Source organism: Saccopteryx leptura, chromosome 2 (genome assembly GCF_036850995.1).
Source record: "Saccopteryx leptura isolate mSacLep1 chromosome 2, mSacLep1_pri_phased_curated, whole genome shotgun sequence".
NCBI classification, from domain to species: Eukaryota; Metazoa; Chordata; class Mammalia; order Chiroptera; family Emballonuridae; genus Saccopteryx; species Saccopteryx leptura.
The window spans coordinates 325,006,714-325,034,268 of NC_089504.1; the positions used below are offsets into that span (position 1 = coordinate 325,006,714).

A 27,555-nucleotide genomic window follows, 5' to 3' on the forward strand; every position below is an offset into this window, starting at 1 on the left:
TGGGCGTGCCGGGTGGATCCCGGTCGGGCGCATGCGGGAGTCTGTCTGACTGTCTCTCCCTGTTTCCAGCTTCAGAAAAATGAAAAAAAAAAAAAAAAATGCTTTTTTATAAATTATGAAAATTTAATTATGTTTCCTGATATTACTATGTAATCAAACCAACTTTGAGTCATATTCATTAAATTTATCAAATATTAAGTTCACCTAATTATGTTCATAAATACAATTGAAATTAAATTACAGTTTTTTTTAAATTATCTTTTTTTGGTTTTTTATTTCAGCTTTACCAGCAGGGACGTTTATGTCAACTGGGCAGTGAATTTTGTGAATTGGAAGTTTTTGCTAAAGTATTGAGAGCTCTGGATAAAAGGTAAGTTTATTTTTGAAACTGTGGTAAACTATTCATAACTTAAATTTTACCATTGTAACCATTTTTAAGTGTATAAATTCATCTTTCCCATTTTTGTTATTATCATGCAGTAGGAGCCACATGTAGGTGTCAGTAACATGGCTTTTGATTGTACTGTACTTGCTATTCTCTTGAGTGTTGTTCTCTATTTAATTTTTTTTTTTTAATTTTAAGTGAGAGGAGGTGGGATAGACAGACTCTCTCAAAAAATGCACCCTACTAGGATCCACCTGGTGACCCATCTGGGGCCATGCTTGCAAACGAGCTATTTTTAGCTCTTGAGGCAGAGGCTCCACAGAGCCATTCTCCGCACTGGGGGCCTACATGCTCAAATCAGTTGGTCCATGGCTGTGGGTGTGGAGGGTAAGAGGGTAGAGAAGCAGTGGGGGGGGGGGGGGAAGCAGTTGGTCGTTTCTCCTATGTACCCTGACCAGGAATCAAACCTGGGACTTTTACGTGCCAGCTCGATGCTTAACCACTAAGCAAACTAGCCAGGGACCCTGTATTTGCTTTAAATTCCTTTTTTCCCCCCTAACCAACATTTCTAGGAAAATAAGAATATAGTTTTACAAAATACTGCTAATGTCTAATATGAATATTGTGAAGTTGTTTCATTTGTTTTTTCTGTTTGTTTTTTTTGTTTTGTTTTTTAAGTTGTTTCATTTGTTAAACAGATTAAGTAAGTACTTGTTGAATGTCTAGTATATGTCAAGTATATATGCTGGGGTTATGGTATTGAAAAAGATCTATAATGTCTCTTCCTCATGGATTTTGTGTTTTAGAGAGGGATTGTATGTATACTAAAACAATAAATAATTGACAAATAACACTTTTTAGGGATAACTTTTGAAATGTGGCCTATGAGGCCCTTGCTGGTTTCCTCAGTGGTAGAGCTTCAGCTGGACGTGTGGAAGTCCTGGGTTCAATTCCTGGTCAGAGCACACAGGGGAAGCTATAGTCTGCTTCTTCATTCCTCCACCTTCTCTTCTACCCCCTTCCCCCACAACCATAGCTCAATTGCTTTGTGCAAATTGCCCTGGGGCACTGAGGATGGCTCTATAGCGTTGCCTCAGGCGCTAAAATAGCTTAGTTGCCGAGCAACAGAGCGGCTGCTCCAGATGGGCAGAGCATTGCCTGGTAGGGGGCTTACCAGGGTGGGTCCTGATCGAGGTGCATGTGGGAATCTATCTCTCTGCCTCCCTGCCTCTCACTTAATAACAATAATAATAATAATAAAAGGTGGCCTGTGTACTAAGCATATAATGAAACTTCTTGGTTACTTAATTAAAATTAATCTATAAAGAATAATAGATTGAAATTTCATTTTGGTTAAAGAAGGCTATAGAAAAACTTTTAATTTTATTATTAAAAAACATTCGAGCCATGGCTGTGGAAGAGAGGAGAAAGAGAAGGGGAGGAAGAAGGGTGGAGAAGCAGATGGTCACTTCTCCTGTGTGCCCTGACTGGGAATCAAACCCGGGACTTCCACATGCTGGACCAACACTACTGCTGAGCCAGTTGGCCAGGGCCAGAAAAACTTTTATAAGCACTCTAAGAAAAGGTTAGCTTTCTGGGATTTGAATTTCACTATGCATATTTCACATAGGCAGTTTTGAACATGGCCACTGTAAAGATTTGTTGGAATACCTCTCTTTCATCTTTCAGGTTGTCTTTCATCAAGTCCCAATCCCTTGTTAAGTGCTGAATGTACAAGGTAGCCTGAGGTGTGGTGGCGCAGTGATTGACCTGGATTGCTGAGGTCGCTGGTTCAAATTCCTAGGCTTGCCCTGTCACAGTACATAAAAGAAGCAACTACTATGAGTAGATGCTTCCCGCTTTTCCTCCCTCTTTCTCACTCCACTCTCTTTCTCTCTCTCCAAAAAACAATAAGTAATATTTTTTAAAAAATTAATGTACAGTATAGGAAAAGTAGGTTTATAGTTGTTTGTGTGGAAAATAATACAATAATTAATAAATAATAAGAATAAATTGTTTTGCATATAACTGTAAACCTACTTTTGCTCCACCTCTCTACCATGTATTTGTGAAACTAAAAGCATATGGTTTGACTTTTTTTTTTTTTTGGTATTTTTCTGAAGTGAGAAGTGGGAAGGCAGCAAGACAGACCGCCACATGCACCCGACCAGGATCCACCCAGCATGCCCACTAGGGGGCGATGTTGTGCCCATCTGGGCTGTTGCTTTGTTGCAATTGGAGCCATTCTAGTGCCTGAGGTGGAGGCCATGGAGCCATTCTCAGTGCCCATGCCAACTTTGCTCCAATGGAGCCTTGGATGTGGGAGGGGAGGAGAGAAAGAGAGAAAGGAGAGTGTGACAGGTGGAGAGGCAGGAGTGCGCTTCTCTTGTGTGCCTTGGCTGGGAATCAAACCCGGTACATCCACATGCCGGGCTGACGCTGTACCACTGAGCCAACTGGCCAGGGCCAACATTTTTCTTTTATGCAAAGCTGTCACTCCATTATTTATAATTCTGTTTAAAAAGATTTTTTTAGTGAGATAAAATTTACATGTCATAAAACCCACCATTTTAAATTATACAATTTATTGACTTTTAATATACACAGATGGTTTTGTAGTCATTACCACTAATTCTATAACATTTTCATTACCCCAAAAGAAATTCTGTACCTATTTATAGTCATTACCTATTTCCTTTTACCCCAAATCTCTGGCCTTTCATGAATCTACTTTTTGTCCCCGGATTTACCTATCTATACATTTTATATAAATGTAACCATACAATATGTAGTATTTTGTGACTGGCTTTCTTTACTTCCTATAATATTTTCAAGGTTCATTTTATAGCTGAATAATTTTCCATTGATGTACAGTTTTATTTAAGTATCTGTTGATGAACATTTTGGTTGTTTTCCTCTTTTGGCAATTATGAATAGTGCCACTAGGAATGTTCATGGACAAGATTTTGTGTCGACATATGTGTTTTGTTTGTTTGTTTTAATTCAGTGAGAGGAGGGGAGGCAGAGAGACAGACTCCTGTGTATACCCTGACTGGTATCCACCTGGCAAGCCCCACTAGGAGGTGATGCTCTGCCCATCTGGGGCATTGCTCTATTGCTCAGCAACCGAGCTCTTCTTAGCGCCTGTGGTGGAGGCCATGGGGCCATCCTCAGCGCCTTGGGCCAATTTGCTCCAATTGGCTGCAGGAGTGGCAGGTAGAGGGGGGGGGAGGGGTGGAGAAGCAGATGGGCACTTCTCCTGTGTGCCCTGACATGGAATTGAACCCGAGAAATACACACACTGGGCTGACTCTACCACTAAGCCAACTGGGCATGGGACATGTTTTCAGTTCTCTTATACAGCGGGTCCTCGGGTTACAACACAATTCTGTTCCTATGATAGTGGCATAACCTGAATTTTGGTATAAGTTTAAACATGCCCCACCCTAAGTCACTTACCTGTCCTAACACAGTTGTAAAATCATAATCTAGAACATAAAAACACAACTAAGCCACAAGAAAAGGAAAAGGACATAAATGTACCGTACTGTACACTGTGCTGTAGTAACAGAAAAAATGACCAAAAATTAGTATAATATAAAAAATATTCCTTACCTTTATTCCTGTGGTTGGCTTGGAACACTGGAAGGGACATTATTGCAAGGTGGGAGAGTGACCTCTTGGGAGGAGGAAGCTGGAGAGGCAGGAGAACCTGTAGAAGGTGCTGGAGATACTGGGTCAGGTGAATCAGGATTGTCCAAGGAACATGCAGAAGCGCTGGAGAGGATTCTACCTGTACTACAGGTGTTTCATCTCAAGAAGTAGCTGATGTAGAGGGTACAGGATCTGTTGCAGGCCTCTCTACCTTCTTAAAGAATTGTTCCAGGCTAGTCTGGAAGGTTGATGACTTCTTTTAACCAAACTAGTTTGGTCACGTAGTCAAAAAAAAAAAAAAAAAAAACTTTTTGTTTTTTGAGGATCTGACAACAGTTAGGTCTAATGTTGATTCATTCACACCAGATTTGATTTTAGTGAGAGAAAGAAAGAGAGAGATATAGATAGAAAGAGTCAGGAACAATGAGCTGTTCCTGTGTGTGCCCTACCGGGAAGCAAAATGACAACTTTTATGTATATCCAGCACTCTTCACAGAGTTGACCGGCCAGGGCAGGAAGCACATACTCCCTAAGTGTGATGCTAACAGCATAAGCTGAAACACTCATGTCTTAGTTTTTTGAAGTTTTTATGGGAGTGAATGTTGTAAACTTAAAACATAAACTTGTAACTTGCAGACCCCCTTATAAAACTGAGGTATAAATACATGATAAAACTGTTTAACTTTTTTAGTAACCTCTGTTTTCCACAACTGCTGTACCATTTTACATTCTTACCACCAACAGATGAGGGTTCCCATTTTTCTGTATCCTTGCCATTACTTTTTTAAAAAAAATTATAGCCATCCTGGCAGATATGATGTGGTATCTCATTATAATTTTGATGTGCTTTGCCCTAATGACTAATGATGTTGAACATCTTTTCTTGTGCTTACTAGCCATTTGTATGTTTTGCAGAATTATTCAAATCCATTACTGGTTTTTTAAAATTAAACTTATTAGGGTGACACTGGTTAATAAAATTACATAGGTTTCAAGTGTATAATTCTATCATACATCATCTCTGTCATTGCATTGTGTGTGTGTTTTTGTTTTGTTTTTATTAGTGAGAGAGACAGATAAGGACAGACAGACAGGAAGGGAGAGAGATGAGAAGCATCAATTCTTCATTACAGCACTAGTTGTTTTGATTGCTTTCTCATATGTGCCTCCACTGAGGAGCTCTAGCAAAGCAAGTGACCCCTTGCTTTAGCCAGCGATCTTGCACAATAAGCCAGTGACCTTTGAGCCCAAACTAGTGATCCCACTCTCAAGCTGGGGAGCCTGCACTCAAGTTGGCGACCTCGGGGTTTAGAACCTCGGTCCTCCGTGTCCCAGTCTGACTCTTTTTTATACACTCTCTATCCACCTGGTCAGGCTCATTGCATTGTTTACCACCCAAAGACAGATTTTTTTCCAAAGTCAAATTTTTTATTGTCACCATATATTTGATCCCTTTATCCTTTGCGACCCCATAACTGTTTCCACTCTACTGTTGTCTGTGTCTGAGGTTTTTCTTTGTTTTTGTTTTTTTGTATTTTTCTGAAGTGAGAAGCAGGGAGGCAGAGAGACAGACTCCTGCATGCGTCCTACCGGGATCCACCCAGCATGTCCACTAGGGGGCAATGCTCTGCCAATCTGTGCCATTGATCCATTGCAACTGGAGCCATTCTAGCACCTGAGGTGGAGGTCATGCAGCCATCCTCAGTGCACCTGGGCCAACTTTGCTTCAATGGAGCCTTGGCTGTGGGATGGGAAGAGAGAGAGAGAGAGAGGAGAGGGGGAAGGGTGGAGAAGCAGATGGGTGCTTTTCCTGTGTGCCCTGGCTGGAAATCGAACCTGGAACTTCCACAGGCGGGGCCAACATTCTACCACAGAGCCAGTCAACCAGGGCTTTGTCTGTTTTGTTTGTTCATTTGTTGTTTTCAGTTTTAAATCCCACATATGAGTGAAATCATAATTCTTAATTTTTTTGTCTGACTTATCTCATTTAGAACAATATTCTGAAGATCCATCCATGTTTTCACAAATGGCAGTATTTTTTTTTTCTTGCCCAATTTCTAATTGAGTTATTGTATTTTAAGACAATTTGGTTTTTAAAACTGATGTTAAAAGTTAGTTTATCCTTTACTGCTATTCATTTACACATACAGGCTCACTGAGTGATCTACTGAGTAAAGATACTAAGCTAAATTATGAATTACGGCCTCATAATTAATAAGGCAAGAACTTTTTGTCTTACTCCATGTTGGAAAATAATGATACTGTTATTTTTTAAAAGGAAGCTGGCACTTTTTAAGACTTGATTCATTTTAGAGAGAAGAGAGACGGGGCAGGGGGTAGAGAGAGAATGAAGGGGGGAGGAGCAGGAACCATCAACTCCCATATGTGCCTTAACCAGGCAAACCTAGGGCCTTGAACTAGCAACCTCAGCGTTTCAGGTTGATGCTTTATCCACTGTGCCATCACAGGTCAGACGGAAGCTAGCACTTTTTAAAAGGACAATATACACTACTTTTATAAAATAACCTTTTCCTTCTCTTTCAGACATTTGCTTCATCATTGTTTCCAGGCTTTGATGGATCATGGTGTGAAAGTTGCTTCAGTCTTGGCCTACTCATTCAGTAGAAGGTGCTCTTATATAGCAGAATCAGATGCTGCCGTTAAGGAAAAAGCCATTCAGGTTGGCTTTGTTTTAGGTAAGTAATGGTAAAATATAGAAATATTTTGTCCTGTGACATGACTTATAATTAAACATGCTAACAATAAAAGGTTCTTCCAGGACATTCTCAAAGAGGTTGTGAGAAAAACATCAGAAAAACTAGGTGTGATTTATTGAACATTAACTTTGTATGGGCACTGTACTAGGCATTTATGTTTTAAAAAGATTTATTGTTGATTTTACTGGGGGGGATAATGAGAAGTATCAATTCATAGTTGCTTCACTTTAGTTGTTCACTGCTTGCTTCTTGCTTATTGTATGTGCCTTGACCAGGCAAGCCAAGAGTTTCGAACCAGCAACCTCAGCATTTCAAGTCAATGTTTTATCCACTGCACCACCACAGGCCAGGCTGTACTAGGCATTTAAGTGCTATCTTCCTAAATCCTGATGACATTCTAGTGATGTGTTGGTATGAATAGCATTTTACAAATGAGGAAGCAGACTCAAAAAGGTTAGTAACTTGCTCAAGTCACATAGCTAGTAGTGGAGCTAAGTTTAGAATCATCTGTCTATATGACTTGAAGCCGTATACCTTTCTACCATGTCAAACTGCCACTATGCTCTTTCACCAGCTTACTGTATGCTATGATTGGGACTTACTTCCTTTTTGGGTCTCAGTTTTTCTATCTCTACAATGATAGTAATTCTGAATATCTTCATGGGAGTGTTGTGAGAGTACTAACAACATAAGAGGGAAAGGATTTTGAGGTTTTGAATGCTATATAAAAATAGAAAAATATTGTTTAATGTGATTTATAACATTTTATATGATTTTTAGCAAATCTACATAATTAAGTGTTTCAGGAAATTTATTAAAGCTGTTAACTTTTTTACTTAAAAAAGTTTTTTAAAAAATAATTATAGATTTATAGCCAATATCAAAATCAGGAAGTTGGCCCTGGCTGGTTGGCTCAGCGGTAGAGCGTCGGCCTGGCATGCGGGGGACCCGGGTTCGATTCCCGGCCAGGGCACATAGGAGACGCGCCCATTTGCTTCTCCACCCCCCCCTCCTCTCTGTCTCTCTCTTCCCCTCCCGCAGCCAAGGCTCCATTGGAGCAAAGATGGCCCGGGCGCTGGGGATGGCTCCTTGGCCTCTGCCCCAGGCGCTAGAGTGGCTCTGGTCGCAACAGAGCGACACCCCGGAGGGGCAGAGCATCGCCCCCTGGTGGGCAGAGCTTCGCCCCTGGTGGGCGTGCCGGGTGGATCCCGGTCGGGCGCATGCGGGAGTCTGTCTGACTGTCTCTCCCGTTTCCAGCTTCAGAAAAGAAAAGAAAAAAAAAAAATCAGGAAGTTGTTACTAGTGTACTAGACTATAGACCTCACTTAATTTTCACTAGTTTTTCTGTGCAGTTGATTCTGTGTAAGCATTCATATAACTGTCATTAACATCAGGATATAGGGCTGTTCCATTACCGCAGACTACCTTTTATTATTAGCTTCTTAAATTAATGTGTGCATGATTTCTCTCTCTCTCTCTCTCAAGTACACATAATGACCAAAGAATGTCTCTAACAGTAAGGTGTTTGTGATCTTGATGAATGTAAGGTTAACATTCCTTTAGTCATAGTCATGTAAAAATCTGGGAGAAATTTAGTATCAAAGAATATAAAAGGCAGGCAGATTAATGTTCATTAAGATCCTATTATCACTACAAATACTTTTAACATTCTGGCCATTGAAGTGAACCAGGTTGAAGAAATATCTTGGAGCCTGACCAGGCGGTGGCACAGTGGATAGAGTGTTAGACTGGAACATGGAGGACCCACGTTTGAAACCCTGAGGTTGCTGGCTTGAGCGTGAGCTCACCAGCTTGAGCACGGGGTCACTAGTTTTGAGCTTGGGATCTTAGACTTGACTGCATGGTTGCTGGGTTGAGCCCAAAGGTCACTGGCTTGAGCAAGGGGTCACTTGCTGTGCTATAGCCCCCTCAGTCAAGGTACATGTGAGAAAGCAATCAACGAACAACTATGATGCCGTAATGAAGAATAGATGCTTCTCATCTCTTTCCCTTCTTCTCTGTCCCTATCTGTCCTTTTCTCTGTCTCTCTCTCTCTCTGTCACACACACAAAAAGTATCTTGAAGAACCAAGTCCTAGCAAACTTGGTTCTGTTATCAATCTTAATATTAAAATTACCAAAATAATGAAGAAGCTTTATACCAGAAATATGCTGTGATAGAAGTTTTTATACAATAGCTTTATTGAGATGTAGTTCACCTATCATGTAGTTCCCTGTTTAAGGTATCCAATTCAAAGATTATTTTGTTTTTTTTAATGTTTTATTGATTTTAGAGAAAGGAAGGGAGAGAGGGAGACAGGAACATTAATCTCTTTCTATATGTGCCCTGACTGGGGATTGAACTGACACAACCTCTGCTCTTTGAGACAATGTTTTAACCAACTGAGCTATCAAAAGTTTTTTTATGTGTTTTTTTCCTTCTTTTCCAAGTGAGAGGAGGGGAGATAGAGACAGACTCCCACATGCACTCCAACTGGGATTCACCTGGAGCCATTTTTACAACTGAGCTATTTTTAGCATTTGAGGCAGAGGCTCCACGGTGCCATCCTCAGCACCCAGGGCTAATGCGCTCAAACCAATCAAGCTTGGCAGCAGGAGGTTGGAGGGTGGGGGGTGGAGAAGCAGACAGTTTCTTTTCCTGTGTGCCTAGACTGGGAATTGAACCCAACACATCCACATGCTGGGCCAACCAGCCAGGCCAAAAGTTTTTAATATTTACAGAGTTGTGAAAACATTACCACACTAAGTTGTAGAACATTGTCATCACACCAAGAAGAAACCCATGCTTCCCTGGCCGGGTATCTGGGTCAGTTGGAATGTCATCCCAATGTGCCAAGGCTGTAGATTCCACTCCTGGTCAGGGCACATAAGAAAATCAACCAGTGAATACATAAATAAGTGGAGCAACAAATCAATGTTTTTCTCTCCCCCTCTCTCTAAAAACAAAACAAAAAAAAACCTGTTGCCATTGGCAGTCATTCTTCATTTCCTTCTGACACCTCTAGGCCTGGGCAACATTGGTTCACTTTCTGTCTCTGGATTTCCATGTCCTAGACATTTCATATAAAAGGACTTATAAAACATATGATTTTTGTGATTGGTTTGTTTCATTTAGGCTAATGTTTTCAAGGTCCATCCATGTTGTGTAGAGATAGAATTTAACACAGTGTATAGAATTTCTAGCCCTGGCCAGTGGTTCAGTGTATAGAGTATCAGCCCAGCGTATGGTCATCCTGGGTTTGTTTCCTCGTCAGGGTGCACAGGAGAAGTGATCATCTGCTTCTCCCCCCACACATACACACTCCTCTTCTTCCCCTCCCACAGCCAGTGGCTCGACTGGTTCGAGTGTGGCCCCAGGCGCTGAGGATAGCTGGTTGGTCAGAGCATAGACTTCAAGTGCTAAAAATAGAACAGTTGATTTAAGCACTGGCCATAGACTGGGTTTGCTAGGTGGATCCTCGTAGGCACATGCAGGAATCTGCCTCACTATCTCCCCTCCTCTCATTACATAAAAAAAATAAAAAGAATATTTAAACAGGTGTAAGAACTGAAAAAGACAAAAAGGGAACACTTGGGTATTATGGACACAACTGCAAAAATCAACTACCACACGTAGGGCTTAGGGGACCAAGGGACAAGGTCAGAATTATTGAAATTTAAAAGCCTGATGAGGTGTCTCACAAAGCTGGGATGCTGCTAGGCTACAGGTGCCTCAGCTCTGAGAAGTGAAAAATGAGGCCTTTGGGTCTAGAATGTAGTCCTTTAGGAGCAGACCTGGCCGGCTGGCTGCCGTCATGTCTCTGACCTGAGTGCTGTGAATCCAGTTCTGCAAGTCCTAGAAAACTGCAACTGGAGTTGGCTTACTGTAATGAATTGCTACTGCCAGAGTAAAGAGCATTACCCTGGGGCTTTGCTGTCAGCAGGGCCATTGCTGACAGAAACTGGAAGCAGAAAGGAAGGAGTATCTCCTCCTCCCCTCCCGATCTAGTGCCTCCTTTTGGTAGAGACTACAGGAGTGAGCTGGCAAAGCAGAAATCTGGAGTCCTATTACCAGGGTCATAAACAGAGTCTGAAAGGGTTGATTTGAAGCTGAGAAACAATAGCCTAATAACCGGTACAACACACAGTATTTTAAGATAGTGAGAAGGCAGCTTAGTATGAATATGTATAATAACATAGTATTCAGTAACTTGGTGAGGGACTTAAAATGTTCTAAAGCATACTTCTCTACAATTAAAATAGTATGTCTAATTATATGTAGCTTTATTTTTTTATTTTTCTGAAGTGAGAAGCAGGAATGCAGACAGACTCCTGCATGTGCCCAACCGGGATCCACCCGGCATGCCCACCAGGGGGCGATGCCTTGCCCATTTGGGGTGTTGCTCCGTTGCAGCCAGAGCCGTTCTAGCTCCTGAGGCGGAGGCCATGGAGCCATCCTCAGAGCCCAGGCCAACTTTGCTCCAATGGAGCCTTGGCTGCAGGAGGGGAAGAGAGACATAGAGAGAAAGGAGAGGGGGAAGGGTGGAGAGGCAGATGGGCACCTCTCCTATGTGCCCTGGCCAGGAATTGAACCCAGGACTTCCACACACACTGGGCCATCGCTCTCTACTGGTGAGCCAGCCGGCCAGGGCCTAATTATATGTAGCTTTAATTAACCATAAAGCATGGTTATAAGCCATATATATATATATTGACAGAGAGAAGGACAGATAGGAATAGACAGGAAGGGAGAGAGATGAAAATTATCAATCCTTCGTTTTGGCTCCCTAATCTCCTTAGTTGGTCTGAATGCTTTCTCATATGTGCCTTTTCTGGGGAGCTACAGCAGAGCAAGTGACCCCTTGCTCAAGCCAGCGACCTTGGGCTACAAGCCAGTGACCTTGGGTTCAAGGCAGTGACCACGGGGTCATGTCTAAGATCCCATGCTCAGGACAGCGACACCACACTCAAGCTGGTAAGATCCTGCTCAAGCCGGATGAGCCTGCGCTCCAGCTGGCAACCTTGGGGTTTCAAACCTGGGTCCTCCATGTCCTAGCCTGACGCTCTATCCATTGCACCACCGCCTAGTCAAGCTGATACTTTCTTGACTCAGAATTTATTGGAACTGTTAAGACTGTTGACATTATTTTAAATGTATTAAATTAGCCCTAGACTGGTAGCTCAGTTGTTTGGAGGGTTGTTCAATAAGCCAGAGTTGCTGGTTTGATCCCTGATCAGGACACATATGACAAGCAACCAGTGGGTGCATGGACAAGTAGAACAATAGATTGATGCTTATTTATCTCTCTTCCTTTTCCTTTCTCTCTAAAAACAATAAATAAAAATGTATTAAACTATTATGTGGGGTCAAGAGCCTGTAAATATGGCCCTGGCCCACTGGCTCAGTGGTAGAGCATTGGCCTGGAGTGTGGATGTCCTGGGTTCAATTCCTGGTCAGGGCACACAGGAGAAGCAACCATCTGTTTCTCCACCATTCCTCCTCCCCTTTTCTCTCTCTCTTTCTGTCCCCATCTCCATCTTTATCTCTCTTCACCTCCCATAGCCATGGCTCAATTGGTTCAAGCTAGTTGCCCTCAGGCACTGAGGTTGGCTCCCCGGCCTCCACCTCAGGTACGAAAAATGGCCCAGTTGCTGAGCAACGGAGCAACAGCCCTAGATGTGCAGAGCATCACCCCCTAATAGGCTTGCCAAGTGGATCCCAGTTGAGGTGCATGCAGGAATCTGTCTCTCTGCCCCCCCCCAAAAAAAAAAACGCCTCTAAAAATATGCATAATAGTCTAAGGAAACTATGCCCAGTGCTATTGGAGGAAAGTAATTTAATTACATGCTAAAAAAAGTGAGATAAGCAGGCACCTTTTATTTGTGTATCCTCAGTGGTGTGTTGCTTATATTCTAAGAAGATTAAGTTTATTCAGATTTTTTTTTTTTTTTTTTTTTTTGTATTTTTCTGAAGTTGGAAACAGGGAGGCAGTCAGACAAACTCCCGCATGCGCCCGACCACGATCCACCCGGCATGCCCACCAGAGGGCGATGCTCTGCCCATCTGGGGTGTTGCTCTGTTGCAACCAGAGCCATCCTCAGCGCCCAGGCCAACTCTGCTCCAGTGGAGCCTTGGCTGCGGCAGGGGAAGAGAGAGACAGAGAGGAAGGAGAGCGGGAGAGGTGGAGAAGCAGATGGGCGCTTCTCCTGTGTGCCCTGGCCAGGAATCAAACTCGGGACTCCAGTACACCAGGCCGACGCTCTACCACTGAGCCAACTGGCCAGAGCCTATTCAGATTTCTTTATCTTCTTTGAGTTTATGTGTGGAGAGATTAAAGTTATGTGTATCCTACAAGATAAAAATATTAGAATTATTGAATATAGTGGCTAGTTAACTGGAGTATTCTTAGAGGGTTAATATTTTTGACTCTTTATTTAAGGCCTCAACTTGGATCTATTTCCTTTAGTTTGATTTTTTTTTTAATTTCACAATTTGTATCTATTTTGAGCTAAACATAGGACTTTAATATTATGGGGTTTTCCATGTTAGCTATATTCATTATAAACATTGCATTTTAGCTTTCAAGTGGTTTATTAACACCTAAAGTTACTGGTCTGTCTTGTCCTTTAGGTGGATTTCTTTCCGATGCTGGCTGGTACAGTGATGCTGAGAAAGTTTTTCTGTCCTGCCTTCAGTTGTGTACTCTACATGATGAGATGCTTCATTGGTTTCGTGCAGTAGAATGTTGTGTGAGGTAAGTTGAAACAGATCTTACAATTACATGCTATAATGGTACTTAGTGGCTTTTATGGTTTTAATTCTTCAAAGTGTGTGTTACCATTTTAATCAACCTCTGAGGTAGTATTTACACTATTCAGAATTTCATGTGTCTGGCCTCCTGCCTCCCAAAATATAGTTAACTTGCTATCATTATCTTAGTTTAGAGTTTTTAAATTTTATTTTTTAATTCATTGTGTTCACATGGTATAAGCTCACAGATATAAGCTTAGAGTTGAATACTAGGAACCAGTCTGTGTATATATATTTTTGCTTTGTCAGAGAACTTGTTTGTTCATTCCTTCAACAGATATTTATTGAATGCCTAGTGTATACCAGGAACTGTGGAAAGCATTGGATGCTAAGAAAAGAAATGCAGTATTTCTTGGGTGTTACTATCTTTCTTTTTTTTTAGAGAGAGAAACAGAGAAGGACAGGTAGGGACAGACAGACAGGAAGGGAGAGAGATGAGAAGCATCAATTTTTCATTAGTTGTTCACTGGTTGCTTTCATCATATGTGCCTTGACCAGGGGACTCCAGAAGAGTGAGTGACCCCACCTTGTTCAAGCTAGTGACCTTGGCCTCAAGCCAGCGACCCCATGCTCAAGCTGACAATTTCAGGTTTTTGAACCTCGGTCCTCTGCATCTCAGTCCGATGCTCTATCCACTGCACCACCACCTGGTCAGGCTTTGGAGTTAATTTTTTTAACCCCTGCCCTGTCTACACTTTTAGAATTGTGCATGACAAGATTTTTTACTTATAAATATTTTCTTTAAAAATGTTTTATAAGATGTACTTAAAGGAAAGGCAAACAAATCTAGAAGTAATTCTGCATTTATTGTCCTTATTTTTTCTGCACACTTAACATTTTTAGCTATTTTCTTATAGTTTTCTCTACCCCAGTTTTTTTTGTGTGTGTGAGAGAAACGGGAAGGAGAGAGATAAGAAGCATCAACTTGTAGTTGTAGTACTTTAGTTGTTTATTGATTGCTTTCTCATATGTGCCTTGACTGGGGGCTCCAGCCAACCCAGTGACCCCATGCTCAAACCAGTGGCCATGGGGTCATGTGACCCCATGCTCCAGCCAGTGACCTCACACTCGAGCCATATCAGCCTGCATTCAAGCCAACAACCTCTGGGTTTCAAACCTGGGTCCTCAGTGTCCCAGGTCGACACTCTATCCACTGCGCCACCACCTATTCAGGCAGTAATAGTATTTCATGTTTTTATTTTCATTTTCTTCTAAAATTTTTATAATGAGACTGCACTACTTTTGGATTTGGAACACAAAGGGTCAAGTGTTAGATGTAGCTAGATGTAGTATGTGCTGAGTGCACAAAGTATACAAAATATTTAGAGAAGATAAGTAATCAAAGTTCGATAAGATTAATCCTCTGTAGCTTTTTGGGAAGATGATATACTTCATGTGCATTAATTAATGCCAGTTTGGACCAGATAGCTGTTTTCCAATGCCACCTCATTTCTTGTATCTAGTTACTTTATCTTCTTTGGGTGCTACATAATGATGTGTAAGAGGTTATAGGTCAATGATGCTGGAAATATTAAAAATGGAGGAATGTTATTTGTGATTTTGCAGGTTGCTTCATGTGCGAAATGGAAACTGTAAATATCATTTGGGTGAAGAAACTTTTAAGTTAGCTCAGACTTACATGGATAAACTCTCAAAACATGGCCAGCAAGCAAACAAAGCTGCACTCTATGGAGAACTGTGTGCACTTCTGTTTGCAAAAAGTCACTATGATGAGGTGAGCATTTCACTCTGACCAGTGAGTATAAAACAGAGTATAAATGGTATACTTTTTCTGTTTGTCTTACTAGATCTCATTTTCACATTAGGTTTACTTAAAGCAGTGCACATTTATAATGGAATATTTAAAATCAGGCAAAACATGGATTTTAAACATAAACATACATGATTTAGAGCCTGTTTTTGTTTGTTTGTTTTGTTGTTTTTGTATTTTTCTGAAGTAAGAAGCAGGGAGGCAAAGAGACAGACTCCCACATGTGCAGGACTGGAATCCACCCGGATGCCCACTAGGGGGCGATGCTCTGCCCATCTGGGCTGTTGCTCCGTTGTGACCTGAGAGATTCCAGCGCCTGAGGCGGAGGCCATAGAGCCATCCTCAGCGCCTAGGCTAACTTTGCTCCAGTGGAGCCTTGACTGCGGGAAGGGAAGAGAGGGACAGAGAGAAAGGAGAGGGGCAAGGGTGGAGAAGCAGATGGGGCCTCTCCTGTGTGCCCTGACCAGAAATTGAAACCAAGACTTCCATACACCGGGCCGATGCTCTACCACTGAGCCAACTGGCCAAGGCCTTGTTTTTGTTTTTAATTTGACTAGATGTATTTCTGCCTAAATTATTTTGATGGATATACTCTGCTAAATAAACCTTTAGTAGATGCTATTTATAGGATGTGTAGCTCTGGGTCAGCTCTCATAATTTGAAAGATTCATTTCACTGGAAAGCTAGATTTTATTTATATTTTCTTGCATTGTTTTGCTTCTTCCTTCTTCTTATGAGAAAGGTAGCTTCACTCCTGGCTTTGAACTACAAAATTATTGCTTTAGTGGTAATGAATACGTAGCTGAGATGTGATCTGTGTATTAACTTGGTTGCTTTATTTATGAAAGAATATTGTAATTATTTCATACTGTCAGCTGTCATTTAGCTTTCATATTTTAAAATTATTTCTAGATTTTTACTACATTAATAAAAATATATATTACATATTTATAGTTACAAATAGGAACAAAACTAGAAGATTTTAGCATAATTATAAAGTGATATGCAACTCCAGTGCTCATCTTGTTTTTAATATCTCTTATAAGAAGGAATTGAACCCATTCCTAAAAATCTAAAAGTCCTTATTAGCATGTATGCAATTTCTCAGGTGGTTTATGTATGTTCTTCTGATTATTTTTTATGTTGGACTCCTGTGTCTGCTGAATTACTTTTGTTGATGCATTTTTTTGCTGCCGCTTGTGTGTAGTATGTGTTTCATAGTTTATCGACCCAGGTATAGAACTTGGACCCTTTCTATAGATTTTTTTTTTTTTTTTTTTTGCACGTACAAGAGAGGGACAGAGACAGACAGATAGGAAGGGAGAGAGATGAGAAGCGTCAACTCAGAGTTGCGTCACTTTAGTTGTTCTTATACGTGCCTTGACCAGGGTGCTTCAGTGACCCCTTGCTGAAGCCAGTGACCTTGGTCTTCAAGCCAACTTCCATGGGATCATGTCTATGTACTCACGCTCAAGCCGGCGACCCCATGTTCAACCTGGGTATCCTACACTCAGGCTGGTGACCTCTAGGTTTCCAACCTGGGTCCTTAGCATCCAACATTGACTCTTTATCCACGTGCCAGCACTGGTCAGGCATCCATTTCTATAATTATTTTTTTTAATTTTAGTGAGAGGGGAGGAGGCAGAGACAGATTCCTGCATGCACCCCAACCAGGATCCACCTGGCAAGCCCACCAGGAGGCGATGCTCTGCTCATTTTGTGTGTTGCCTTGTTGCAACTGCTGCCTTTTTTTTTTTTTTTTTTGGTATTTTTCTGAAGCTAGAAACGGGAAGAGACAGACTCCCGCATGTGCCCGACCGGGATCCACCCGGCACGCCCACCAGGGGGCGACACTCTGCCCCTCTGGGGCGTCGCTCTGCCGTGACCAGAGCCACTCTAGCGCCTGGGGCAGAGGCCAAGGAGCCATCCCCAGCGCCCGGGCCATCTTTGCTCCAATGGAGCCTCGGCTGCGGGAGGGGAAGAGAGAGACAGAGAGGAAGGAGAGGGGAAGGGATGGAGAAGCAGATGGGCGCTTCTCCTGTGTGCCCTAGCCGGGAATAAAACCCGGGACTTCTGCACACCAGGCCGACGCTCTACCAGTGAGCCAACCGGCCAGGGCCCCGCTGCCATTTTTTATCATCTGAGGCAGAGGCCATGGAGCCATCTTCACTCCCTGAGGCCATCTCGCTCCAGCCAATTGAGCCGTGGATGCAGGAGTGAAAGAACCAGAGAGAGAGAGAAGGGGGAGGGGTGGAGAAACACATGGTCACTTCTCCTGTGTGCCCTGACTGGGAATCGAACCCAGGACATTCACAAACTGACCGATGCTTTACCACTGAGCCAACCAGAAAGGGCCTTTTCTATAATTTTTATATATTAAAAACAACTCTAGCCTGACCTGTGGTGGCGCAGTGGATAAAATGTCGACCTGGAAATGCTGAGGTCACCAGTTCGAAACCCTGGGCTTGCCTGGTCAAGGCACATATGGGAGTTGATGCTTCCAGCTCCTCTCCCCTTCTCTCTCTCTGTCTCTCTCCTTTCTCTCTCTCTCTCTTGTCTCTCTCTCTCCTCTAAAAATGAATTTTAAAAAAATATTTAAAAAAATAATAAAAACAACTCCATTCCTAGAAGACTTTTGTGTGAATAGCCTTATTGGAAATGAGAGAGGTAAAAAAGTATAGTTTAGTATTAGAAATGCATATCTTTTATATTTATTTATTTGTTTTAAGTGGGGGGGGGGGGGACAGACAGTACAGACAGATGAGAAGCATCAGCTTGTAGTTGCAGTGCCTTTGTTGTTCATTGACTGCTTTCTCATATGTGCCTTGACTGTGGGTGGGGGATGCTCCAGTCGAGTCAGTTACCTTGGGCTTCAAGCTAGTGAGTGACCTTTGTGTTCAAGTCATTGACCATGGGATCATGCCTGTGAGCCCATACTCAAGCTGGTGAGCCCACACTAAAGCTGGTAACCTTGGGGTTTAGAACCTGGGTACACAGCATCCCAGGCCAACATTATTCCCTATGCCACCTACTGGTCAGACTAATTTTTATTAAGTGAGAGGCAGGGAGGCAGGGAGACAGACTCTCACATGCACTTCACTTGGCAGTCTCCCTACTGGACGATGCTCTGCCCATCTGGGGCCGTTGCTCTGTTGCTCAGCAGTTGAGCTATTTTAGTGCCCAAGATAAAGCCATGGAGCCATCCTTTAGCACCCAGGACCAACTTGCTTGAACCAATCGAGTCATGGTTGCAGGAGGAGAAAGGGAGAGAGGCGGGACGGGAGGGGTGGAGAAGCAGATGATCACTTCTCCTGTGTGCCCTGACTGGAAATTAAACCCTGGATATCCACATGTCGGGCTGACACTCTTATCACTGAGCCAACCAGCTAGGGTCAGAACTGCCTATCTTTAAAGCTCTTAAGCCTGACCAGGTGTTGCTGCAGTAGATAGAGTATCAGCCTGGGATCCAGAGGATCTAGGTTTGAAACTCTGAGGTCACTGGCTTGAGTGCGGGTTTGCTGGCTTCAGTGTAAGATCATAGTTATGACCCCACAGTCGCTCTGCAGTAGCCTCCTACTCAACGCACATATGAGAAAGCAATCAATGAACAATGAAGGTGCCGCAATGAAGAATTGATACTTCTCATCTCCTCCCTTCCTGTTTGATTCTATCTGTCCCTCTTTCTGTCTCTCTCTTTCTGTCTCTCTCACAAAAAGAAAGGAAGGAAAGGAGGGAGGGAGGGGAAGAGGAAGGGAATAGGAAAAGGAAAGGGAAAAGAAAGAAAGAAAGAAAAGAAAGCTCTTCAGGTGCCCCACCATCTTTTTGTATCTCTACATAGGAACTCAGCTATGTCTGGTGCCTCTTTGATCGTTTCTAGTTTTACATACTGCCCTCTAGAACAGTAGTCCCCAATCCCCAGGCCGCGGACCTGTACTGGTCCGTGGGCCATTTGGTACCGGTCCACAGAGAAAGAATAAATAACTTACATTATTTCCATTTTATTTATATTTAAGTCTGAACGATGTTTTATTTTTTTTTATTTTATTTTTTTTTACAGAGACAGAGAGTGAGTCAGAGAGAGATGAGAAGCATCAATCATTAGTTTTTCATTGCTTGTTGCAACACTTTAGTTGTTCATTGATTGCTTTCTCATATGTGCCTTGACCGCAGGCCTTCAGCAGACCGAGTAACCCCTTGCTCAAGCCAGCGACCTTGGGTCCAAGCTGGTGAGCTTTTGCTCAAACCAGATGAGCCCGCGCTCAAGCTGGGGACCTCGGGGTCTCGAACCTGGGTCTTCCGCATCCCAGTCCGACGCTCTATCCACTGCGCCACCGCCTGGTCAGGCTGTTTTATTTTTTTTTTAATGACCAGATTCCCTCTGTTACATTCGTCTAAGACTCACTCTTGACGCTTGTCTTGGTCACGTGATACATTTATCCGTCCCACCCTAAAGGCCGGTCCGTGAAAATATTTTCTGACATTAAACAGGTCCATGGCCCAGAAAAGGTTGGGGACCACTGCTCTAGAACTTTACATTTTTCTTTCTATTACATAGAGTGATTCACATCTTGCCTTTTACTCCCATATTCAGCCCAGGCCCATCTAATTTTTGAGAAAGAGAAAGAGGAAAGGGAGAAGGAGGGTGAAGTGCATCAACTCGTAGTTGGTTTCACTTTAGTTGTATGTTGAGCTTCTCATATGTCCTTTGACCACAGCGCAGCAATGTGCCCTTACTCAAGCCAGTGAACTTGGGCTTTTCATGCCAGACACCTTGGGGCTCAAGCTGGTGAGCTTTGGGATAGTGTGGACAGTTCCCCAGCTCAAGCCATTGATCTCATGCTGATGAGCCCATACCAGTGACCTCAGGGTTTCGAACCTGTGACCTCAGCATTCCAGGTTGACGCTTTATCCACTGTGCCACCATCATTCAGGCTCCAGGCCCATATTAACATAGCTAGACCCACTAGTGTATTCAGTGGAACAAAGTACCTTTTTTTTTTTTTGATTAATTTTAATGGAGTGACATTGATAAAATTGTCTTTCGTCACCTTCTAACTGATTTTCTTTGTGCCCCTCCCCTCCCCCAACCCCCTTTCTCTCCTCCCCCCACCCTGTAACCCCAACCCTGTTGTCTATGTCTCTGAGTCTCATTTTTATGTCCCACCTATGTATGGAATCATATAGTTCTTAGTTTTTTCTGATTTACTTATTTCGCTCAGTATAATGTTATCAAGGTCCATCCATGTTGTTGTAAAAGATCCTATGTCATCATTTCTTATGGCTGAGTAGTATTCCATAGTATATATATACCAAAGCTTTTTAATCCACTCGTCCTCTGATGGACACTTGGGCTGTTTCCAAATCTTTGCTATTGTGAACAATGCTGCCATAAACATGGGGGTGCATTTCTTCTTTTCAAACAGTGCTATGGTGTTCTTGGGGTATATTCCTAACAGTGGTATAGCTGGGTCAAAAGGCAGTTCGATTTTTAATTTCTTGAGGAATCTCCATACTGTTTTCCACAGTGGCTGCACCAGTCTGCATTCCCACCAGCAGTACAGGAGGGTTCCCTTTTCTCCACATCCTCGCCAGCACTTATTCTGTGTTGTTTTGTTGATAAGCGCCATTCTGACTGGTGTGAGGTGATATCTCATTGTGGGTTTAATTTGCATTTCTCTAATCATTAGTGATGTTGAGCATTTTTTCATATGCCTATTGGCCATCTGTATGTCCTCTTTGGAGAAGTGTCTATTCATTTCTTTTGCCCATTTTTGGATTTGGATTGTTTGTCTTCCTGGTATTAAGTTTTACAAGTTCTTTATAAATTTTGGTTATTAACCCCTTAGCAGACGCATTGTCAAATATGTTCTCCCATTGTGTAGTTTGTCTTTTTATTCTGTTCTTATTGTCTAGCTGTGCAGAAGCTTTTTAGTTTGATAAAGTCCCATTGTTTATCCTGTCTTTTGTTTCACTTGCCTGTGGAGACAAATTGGCAAATATATTGCTGAGAGAGATGTCAGAGAGATGTTTTCTTCTAAGATGCTTATGGTTTTACGGCTTACATTTAAGTCTTTTGTCCATTTTGAGTTTATTTTTGTGAATGGTATAAGTTGGTGGTCTAGTTTCATTTTTTTGCAGGTAGCTGTCCAATTTTCCCAACACTATTTGTTGAAGAGGCTGTCTTTACTCCAATGTATGCTCTTACCTCCTTTGTCAAATATCAGTTGTCCATAAAAGTGTGGGTTTATTTCTGGGTTCTCAGTTCTGTTCCATTGAGCTTTCTGCCTGTTCTTATGCCAGTACCAGGGTGTTTTGAGTACAATGGCCTTATAATATAACTTGATATCCGGAAGTGTGATACCTCCCGCTTTAGTCTTCCTTTTCAAGATTGCTGAGGCTATTTGTGTTCTCTTTTGGTTCCATATAAATTTTTGGAATATGTGTTCTATATCTTTGAAGTAAATCATTGGCATTTTAATCGGTATTGCATTGAATTTATAAATTGCTTTAGGTAATATAGACATTTTAATGATGTTTATTCTTCCTAACCATGAGCACAGTATATGCCTCCACTTGTTTGTATCTTCCCTAATCTCTTTTTTTTTTTTTTAATTTTTATTTATTTATTCATTTTAGAGAAGAGAGAGAGTTAGAATGAGAGAGAGAGAAAGAGAGCGAGAGAGAAAGAGAGAGAGAGAGATAGAAAGGGGAGAGGAGCAGGAAGCATCAACTCCCATATGTGCCTTGACCAGGCAAGCCCAGGGTTTCGAACCGGTAACCTCATTGTTCCAGGTCAACACTTTATCCACTGCGCCACCACAGGTCAGGCTCTTCCCTGATCTCTTTTATCAATGTTTTATAATTTTCCGAGTACAAGTCTTTAATCTCCCGGGTTAAATTTATTCCTAGGTACTTTATTTTTTTGGTTGCAATGGTGACGGGGATTGTTTCCTTAATTTCTCTTTCTGACACAAAGTACCTTTTATTTATCAGTTTCTACTTTTTTTTTTTATTAGGAAGTTACTATTTAACTGACATTTTTTTTCTACATTTGGATTGAGGGTTCACTCTGTGCCTTATTCATGTTGTTTGTAACTCCCAGCACATTCATGAGGAATGTTCTTAGATAATTCTGATAGTTTATTCTTTTAACTATAAATAAACTCATAAGTGATATCTATATAAAGTACACAGTTCAGCCCTGGCTGGTTGGTTAGCCCAGCGTGTGGATGTCCTGGGATCGATTCCCCATCAGGGCACACAGGAGAAGCAACCATCAGCTTCTCCATCCTTCCCCCTCTCTTTTCTATCTTTCTATCTCTCTCTTCCTCTCCCGTAACCATGGCTTGGTTGGAGCAAATTGGCCCCAGGCACTGATGATGGCTCCATGACCTCACCTCAGGTGCTAAAGCTCGGTTGTCAAGCAACAGAACAGTGGCCCTAGATGGGCAGAGCATTGCTCCATAGGGGGCTTGCCAGGTGTGGATCCTGGTATGGGTACATGCGGGAGTCTCTCTTTCTGCCTCCACACTTCTCACTTAAGAAAAAAAAGTGAAAAAAAGAAAGTACAGAACTCTTGAGGATAGTTTGCTGAATTATTGCCATATTCTGATATCAGTCAGGGTAAGCTAGGCTGTGCTGAGGTAATATCAATCCTAAAGTAGCGGTGACCTAAAATAATAAAAGCTTATTTTATGCTCATTCAACAGCCTGTCTTTGACGATCTCTGTCGCTATGCTCAGAACCCCTTGTGGTAAAGCAGTTTATATCTAGAACATTGGAGCTGGTTCTGTCTTAGAACCTGCCTTTTAGCAGAGCCAAAAAGCGTTATGGGGAAGTACTACTAGCTCTAACAACTGTCTCCCAGTAAAAGTACATTTCACTTCTGCTCATATTTTAATTGGCCAAGAAAATCACATGATCATTTTCCTCTTTAATGTGGAAGGGAAATATATCCGTCCCCAGTGAGGAGCAGTAAATGTATTTGAAAACAGTGTTACAGTCTACCACAGTTCTAAATATTTTAGTTTATTACTCTAGAACAAAATCAGCTCAATCACTATGTTATAAACAAATAGGTTTTTTGGCCTAAATCACATATATTTTATTTTTGTATCAAAATTGCTTCTGAAAGCTACACCTTTGGAATAGAAGAGAAGGAAACTTGCAGAGGAAAACAAATGTTTCTTTTCTAATACTTTCTAATTTGTCTTTCATTCCTTGTGATCCTTTCATAATATTTTGGTTTTTTGAGGCTATTCTTACTATCCAAAATAATTATGCTTTTTTTCCCCTCCCACTAAGCACTAGGAGAGGAGGATCTTTGTGTGTGTGTGTGTGTGTCAGAGAGAGGGACAGATAGGGACAGACAGGAAATGGGAGATATGAGAAGCATCAATTCTTTGTTGCAGCTCCTTAGTTGTTCATTGATTGCTTCCTCATATGTGCCTTGATCGAGGGGGTACAGCAGACTGAGTAACCCCTTGCTCGAGCCAGCGACCTTGGGCTCAAGCTGGTGAGCCTTGCTCATGCCAGATGAGTCCGCACTCAAGCTGATGACCCCAGGGTTTCAAACTTGGGTCCTCTGCATCCCAGCCTGACGCTCTATCCACTGTGCCACCACCTGGTCAGCTGAGAGGAGGATCATTTTATGTTTTGTCCCCCAGTAGATACCTAGATGGTAGCACACTGCTTGGCACTTAACCTCTTCACATTTCAGTTTTCCACAGTATTACTACATATTTTTAGGGCTGTTGTATTAAGTAAATGTGATAATGCACATAAATAAACACCCAATTAAGTTATAAAATAGTAAGCATTACAAGTAGGGGGAAGAAAAGTACAGGAAACCTACCCAGGACCGAAACCTGAGAGACAAAATAGATGGGCTAAGAAGTTGGAGGAAAGAAAAATGTATTCCAAGGCAGAGGGAACAGTATATCCAAAAGCTTCTGAGCAAGAGAGAAGAGAACATGCCTCTTGATTTCTTGAGTATATGTCTCATATCAAAAGAAAAATGAAACATACTTTCAAGTAAACTTAGCCTTAGAAAATTTTAAGTGTAAATATTTCATGTGTATTCTTATTTAAGTACTTGAAAGCTTACAGGGAAAAGTCACAATTATTTCATTGATTATTGTCATTTTGATTTATTATTGTTTTTGTTCTTCTGTACATGTATATATATTTTTTAGGCTTACAAATGGTGCATTGAGGCAATGAAAGAAATCACACCAGGCTTACCAGTGAAAGTGGTGGTGGATGTTTTAAGACAAGCTTCTAAGGTGAGCATAATGTTAAAATTGTTAAGTTGAAAGTATGATTTAGCAAGCTTTAAATTTTAATTAATCTGTTATTTTAAAAATTAAGAATTGTACAGTCCAAGGACTAACAAGGTCTATTTTCTAAGTTTCTGTTGTCAGTTTTAAAATTTGCTTTCTAGCCTGACCAGGCAGTGGCACAGTGAATAGAGCATCGGCCTGGGACGCTGAGTACCCAGTTTTGAAACCCCAAAGTTGCCAGGTTGAGTATGGTCTCACCAGATTGAGGGCAGGGTCCACTAGTTTGAGCGTGGGATCATGGACATGACCCCAAGGTGGCTGGCTTGAGCAAGGGTCATTGGCTCATCTGGAGCCCTTCGGTCAAGGCACATATGAGAAAGCAATCAATGAACAATTAAGGTGCCACAACTATGAGTTGATGCTTGTCATTTCTGCCCCTTCCTGTCTGTCCTTGTCTGTCTCTCTCTCTGACTAAAAGAAAAAAAAATTGTTTTATAAAACTGTCACATATAAGCTTTAGTTTTACTGGACCCAGAAAACCTGTGAAAATGTTCATTTTCATAATTCAGCTCTCTAAAGTACAGATCGAAATAATATTTTGATACTATTCAGCTTGAATTTGGTCTTGTTTTCTTTAAACCTTTATAATAACCTGAATTCTGTATGCCATAGTTACATGGGCTTTAGTCACTTTTCTCCTAAAGGATAGTCTTATATTAAAACATTTGCTCATGCCTGACCTGTGATGGTGCAGTGGATAAAATGTCATTCTGGAATGCTGAGATTGCCAGTTTAAAACCCTGGGCTTACCTGGTCAAGGCACATATGGGAGTTCATGCTTCGTGCTCCTCCGCTTCTCTCTCTCTCTCCTCTCTAAAATAAGTAAAGTTTTTTTCTTTTAGTTTGTTTTTTTTTAGCTAGAGGGACAGAGAGAGACAGACAGGAACGAAGAGAGAGAGATGAAAAGCATCAATTCTTTATTGCGGCACCTGAATAGTTCGATTGCTTTCTCATATGTGCCTTGACTGGGGGGCTCCAGCTGAGCCAGTGACCCCTTGCTCAAGCCAGCAACCTTGGGCTCAAACCAGCAACCATGGGGTCATATCTGTGATTCTACACTCAAGCCAGTGACCCTGTGCTCAAGTTGGATGAGCCCTCACTCAAGCTGGTGACCTCGGGGTTTTGAACCTGGTTCCTCTGTATTCCAGGCTCATGCTCTATCCACTGCATCACTGCCTGGTAAGACAATAAATAAAGTCTTAAAAATAAAAATACTTTGCTCATAATATTGCTCTGTCTCAGTATGACAGCTTTCAGTATTTTTCCTGGTGGGCAGTACTTATTTGATTTTTTCTTCAGTTTCTTTTTATTCTGTAAATAAATACATTAACTCTTTGAGGCCAGTTAGTAATATTTGATGTACATTTCAAATGTACTATTTATACCCAGAAATTTTTTTGATTTTTATTTTTTTGATAGAGACAGAGTCAGAGAGACAGATAGGGACAGACAGGAAGGGAGTGAGATGAGAAGCATCAGTTATTTGTTGCAGCTCCTTAGTTGTTCGTTGATTGCATTCTCATATGTGCCTTGACCGGGGAGTGGGGGGCTAAAGCAGAGCAACTGACCCCTTGCTCAAGCCAGAAACCTCGGGCTTCAAGCCATCAACCTTTGGGTTTAAGCCAGTGACCATGGGGTCATGTTTATGATCCCACACTGAAGCCAGCGACCCCATGCTCAAGCTGGTGGGCCCTGCACTCAAGCCAACAACCACAGGGTTTTGAACCTGGGTCCTCTGTGTCCCAGTTCGACACTCTGTCCACTGCACCATGCCTGGTCAGGCCCTAGAGATTTTTAAGCTTTGAGTATTTCATTTTGGTTTATTTTACTTAAGGAAATTTCAATTAGATGAAAGATTCTAAAACTGTAGATTTAAGATAGTCTAAGATTTCTGTTAGATTTACTTAGATAATTTAAGAGGAAATAAATGGCATAAATATTCAGGTTATCGGACTAGAAGGATATTAATGTTTTTAATTAACTTAAAACATTGATATACATTTAATATAAAGTCAACTGAATATATGTGCAAGATTTCTATTTTTATGTGCAAATAATATTTAGAGTTTAAAAACTACTGGCTAGCTTGAACAGTCGGTGGTGCAGTGGATAGAACATTGGCCTGGGACACAGAGTACCCAGATTTGAAACCCCAAGGTCACCAGCTAAAGCACGGGCTTGAGCACCGGCTCACCAGCTTGAGCATGCGGTCTCTGGCTTGAGCATGAGATCATAGACATCAATCACCCCATGGTCACTGGCTTGAAGCCCAAGGTCGCTTGTTTGTACAAGGGGTCAATTACTCTATTGTAGCCCCCTGGTTAGGCACATATGAGAAAGCAATCAATGAAAAACTAACGTACTGCAATGAAGGATTGATGCTTCTCATCTCTCTCCTACCAGTTTGTCTGTCTCTATCTGTCCCTCTTTATCTCTTGCAAAAACAAAACCCCAAAATCCACTGGCTATTCTCCAAAGTTTTTTTTTTTCTTTTCCAAGTGAGAGGAGGGGAGATAGACTCCTGTGTATGCCCCGACCAGGAACCACCCAGCAAACCCCCCTCTGTGGCTGATGCTCTCTGCCCATCTGGAGCCATGCTCACAACCAAGCTATTTTTAGTGCCTGAGATAGAGGCTCTAAGAAGTCATTCTTATGGCTTGGAGCTGATGCAGTCAAACCATTCAAGGCATTGATATAGGAAAGGGAGAGAGAGAAAGGGGAAGAAGGAAGGGAAAGGTGGAGGAGGGATGGAGAAGCAGATAGTTGCTTCTCCTGTGTGCCCTGAGTGAGAATCAAACCCGGGACATCCACATGCTGAGCTTATGCTCTACTACTGAGCAAACCAGCTAAGGCCTCAAAATTTTTTATGAATAGGAA

The 27,555-nt window shown here is 41.9% G+C and overlaps 1 protein-coding gene across 1 annotated transcript in view; it reads left to right on the forward strand.

Moving 5' to 3' along the window:
- Window positions 1–27,555, forward strand: part of APPBP2 (amyloid beta precursor protein binding protein 2) — a 64,318-nt gene that overhangs the window by 20,172 nt on the left and 16,591 nt on the right. Inside the window, exons 2-6 of the mRNA XM_066363163.1 lie at window positions 282–370; window positions 6,584–6,735; window positions 13,387–13,510; window positions 15,133–15,301; window positions 24,532–24,621. Coding sequence (XP_066219260.1) covers window positions 282–370; window positions 6,584–6,735; window positions 13,387–13,510; window positions 15,133–15,301; window positions 24,532–24,621 — 624 coding nt within the window. The remainder of the gene's footprint in view (window positions 1–281; window positions 371–6,583; window positions 6,736–13,386; window positions 13,511–15,132; window positions 15,302–24,531; window positions 24,622–27,555) is intronic.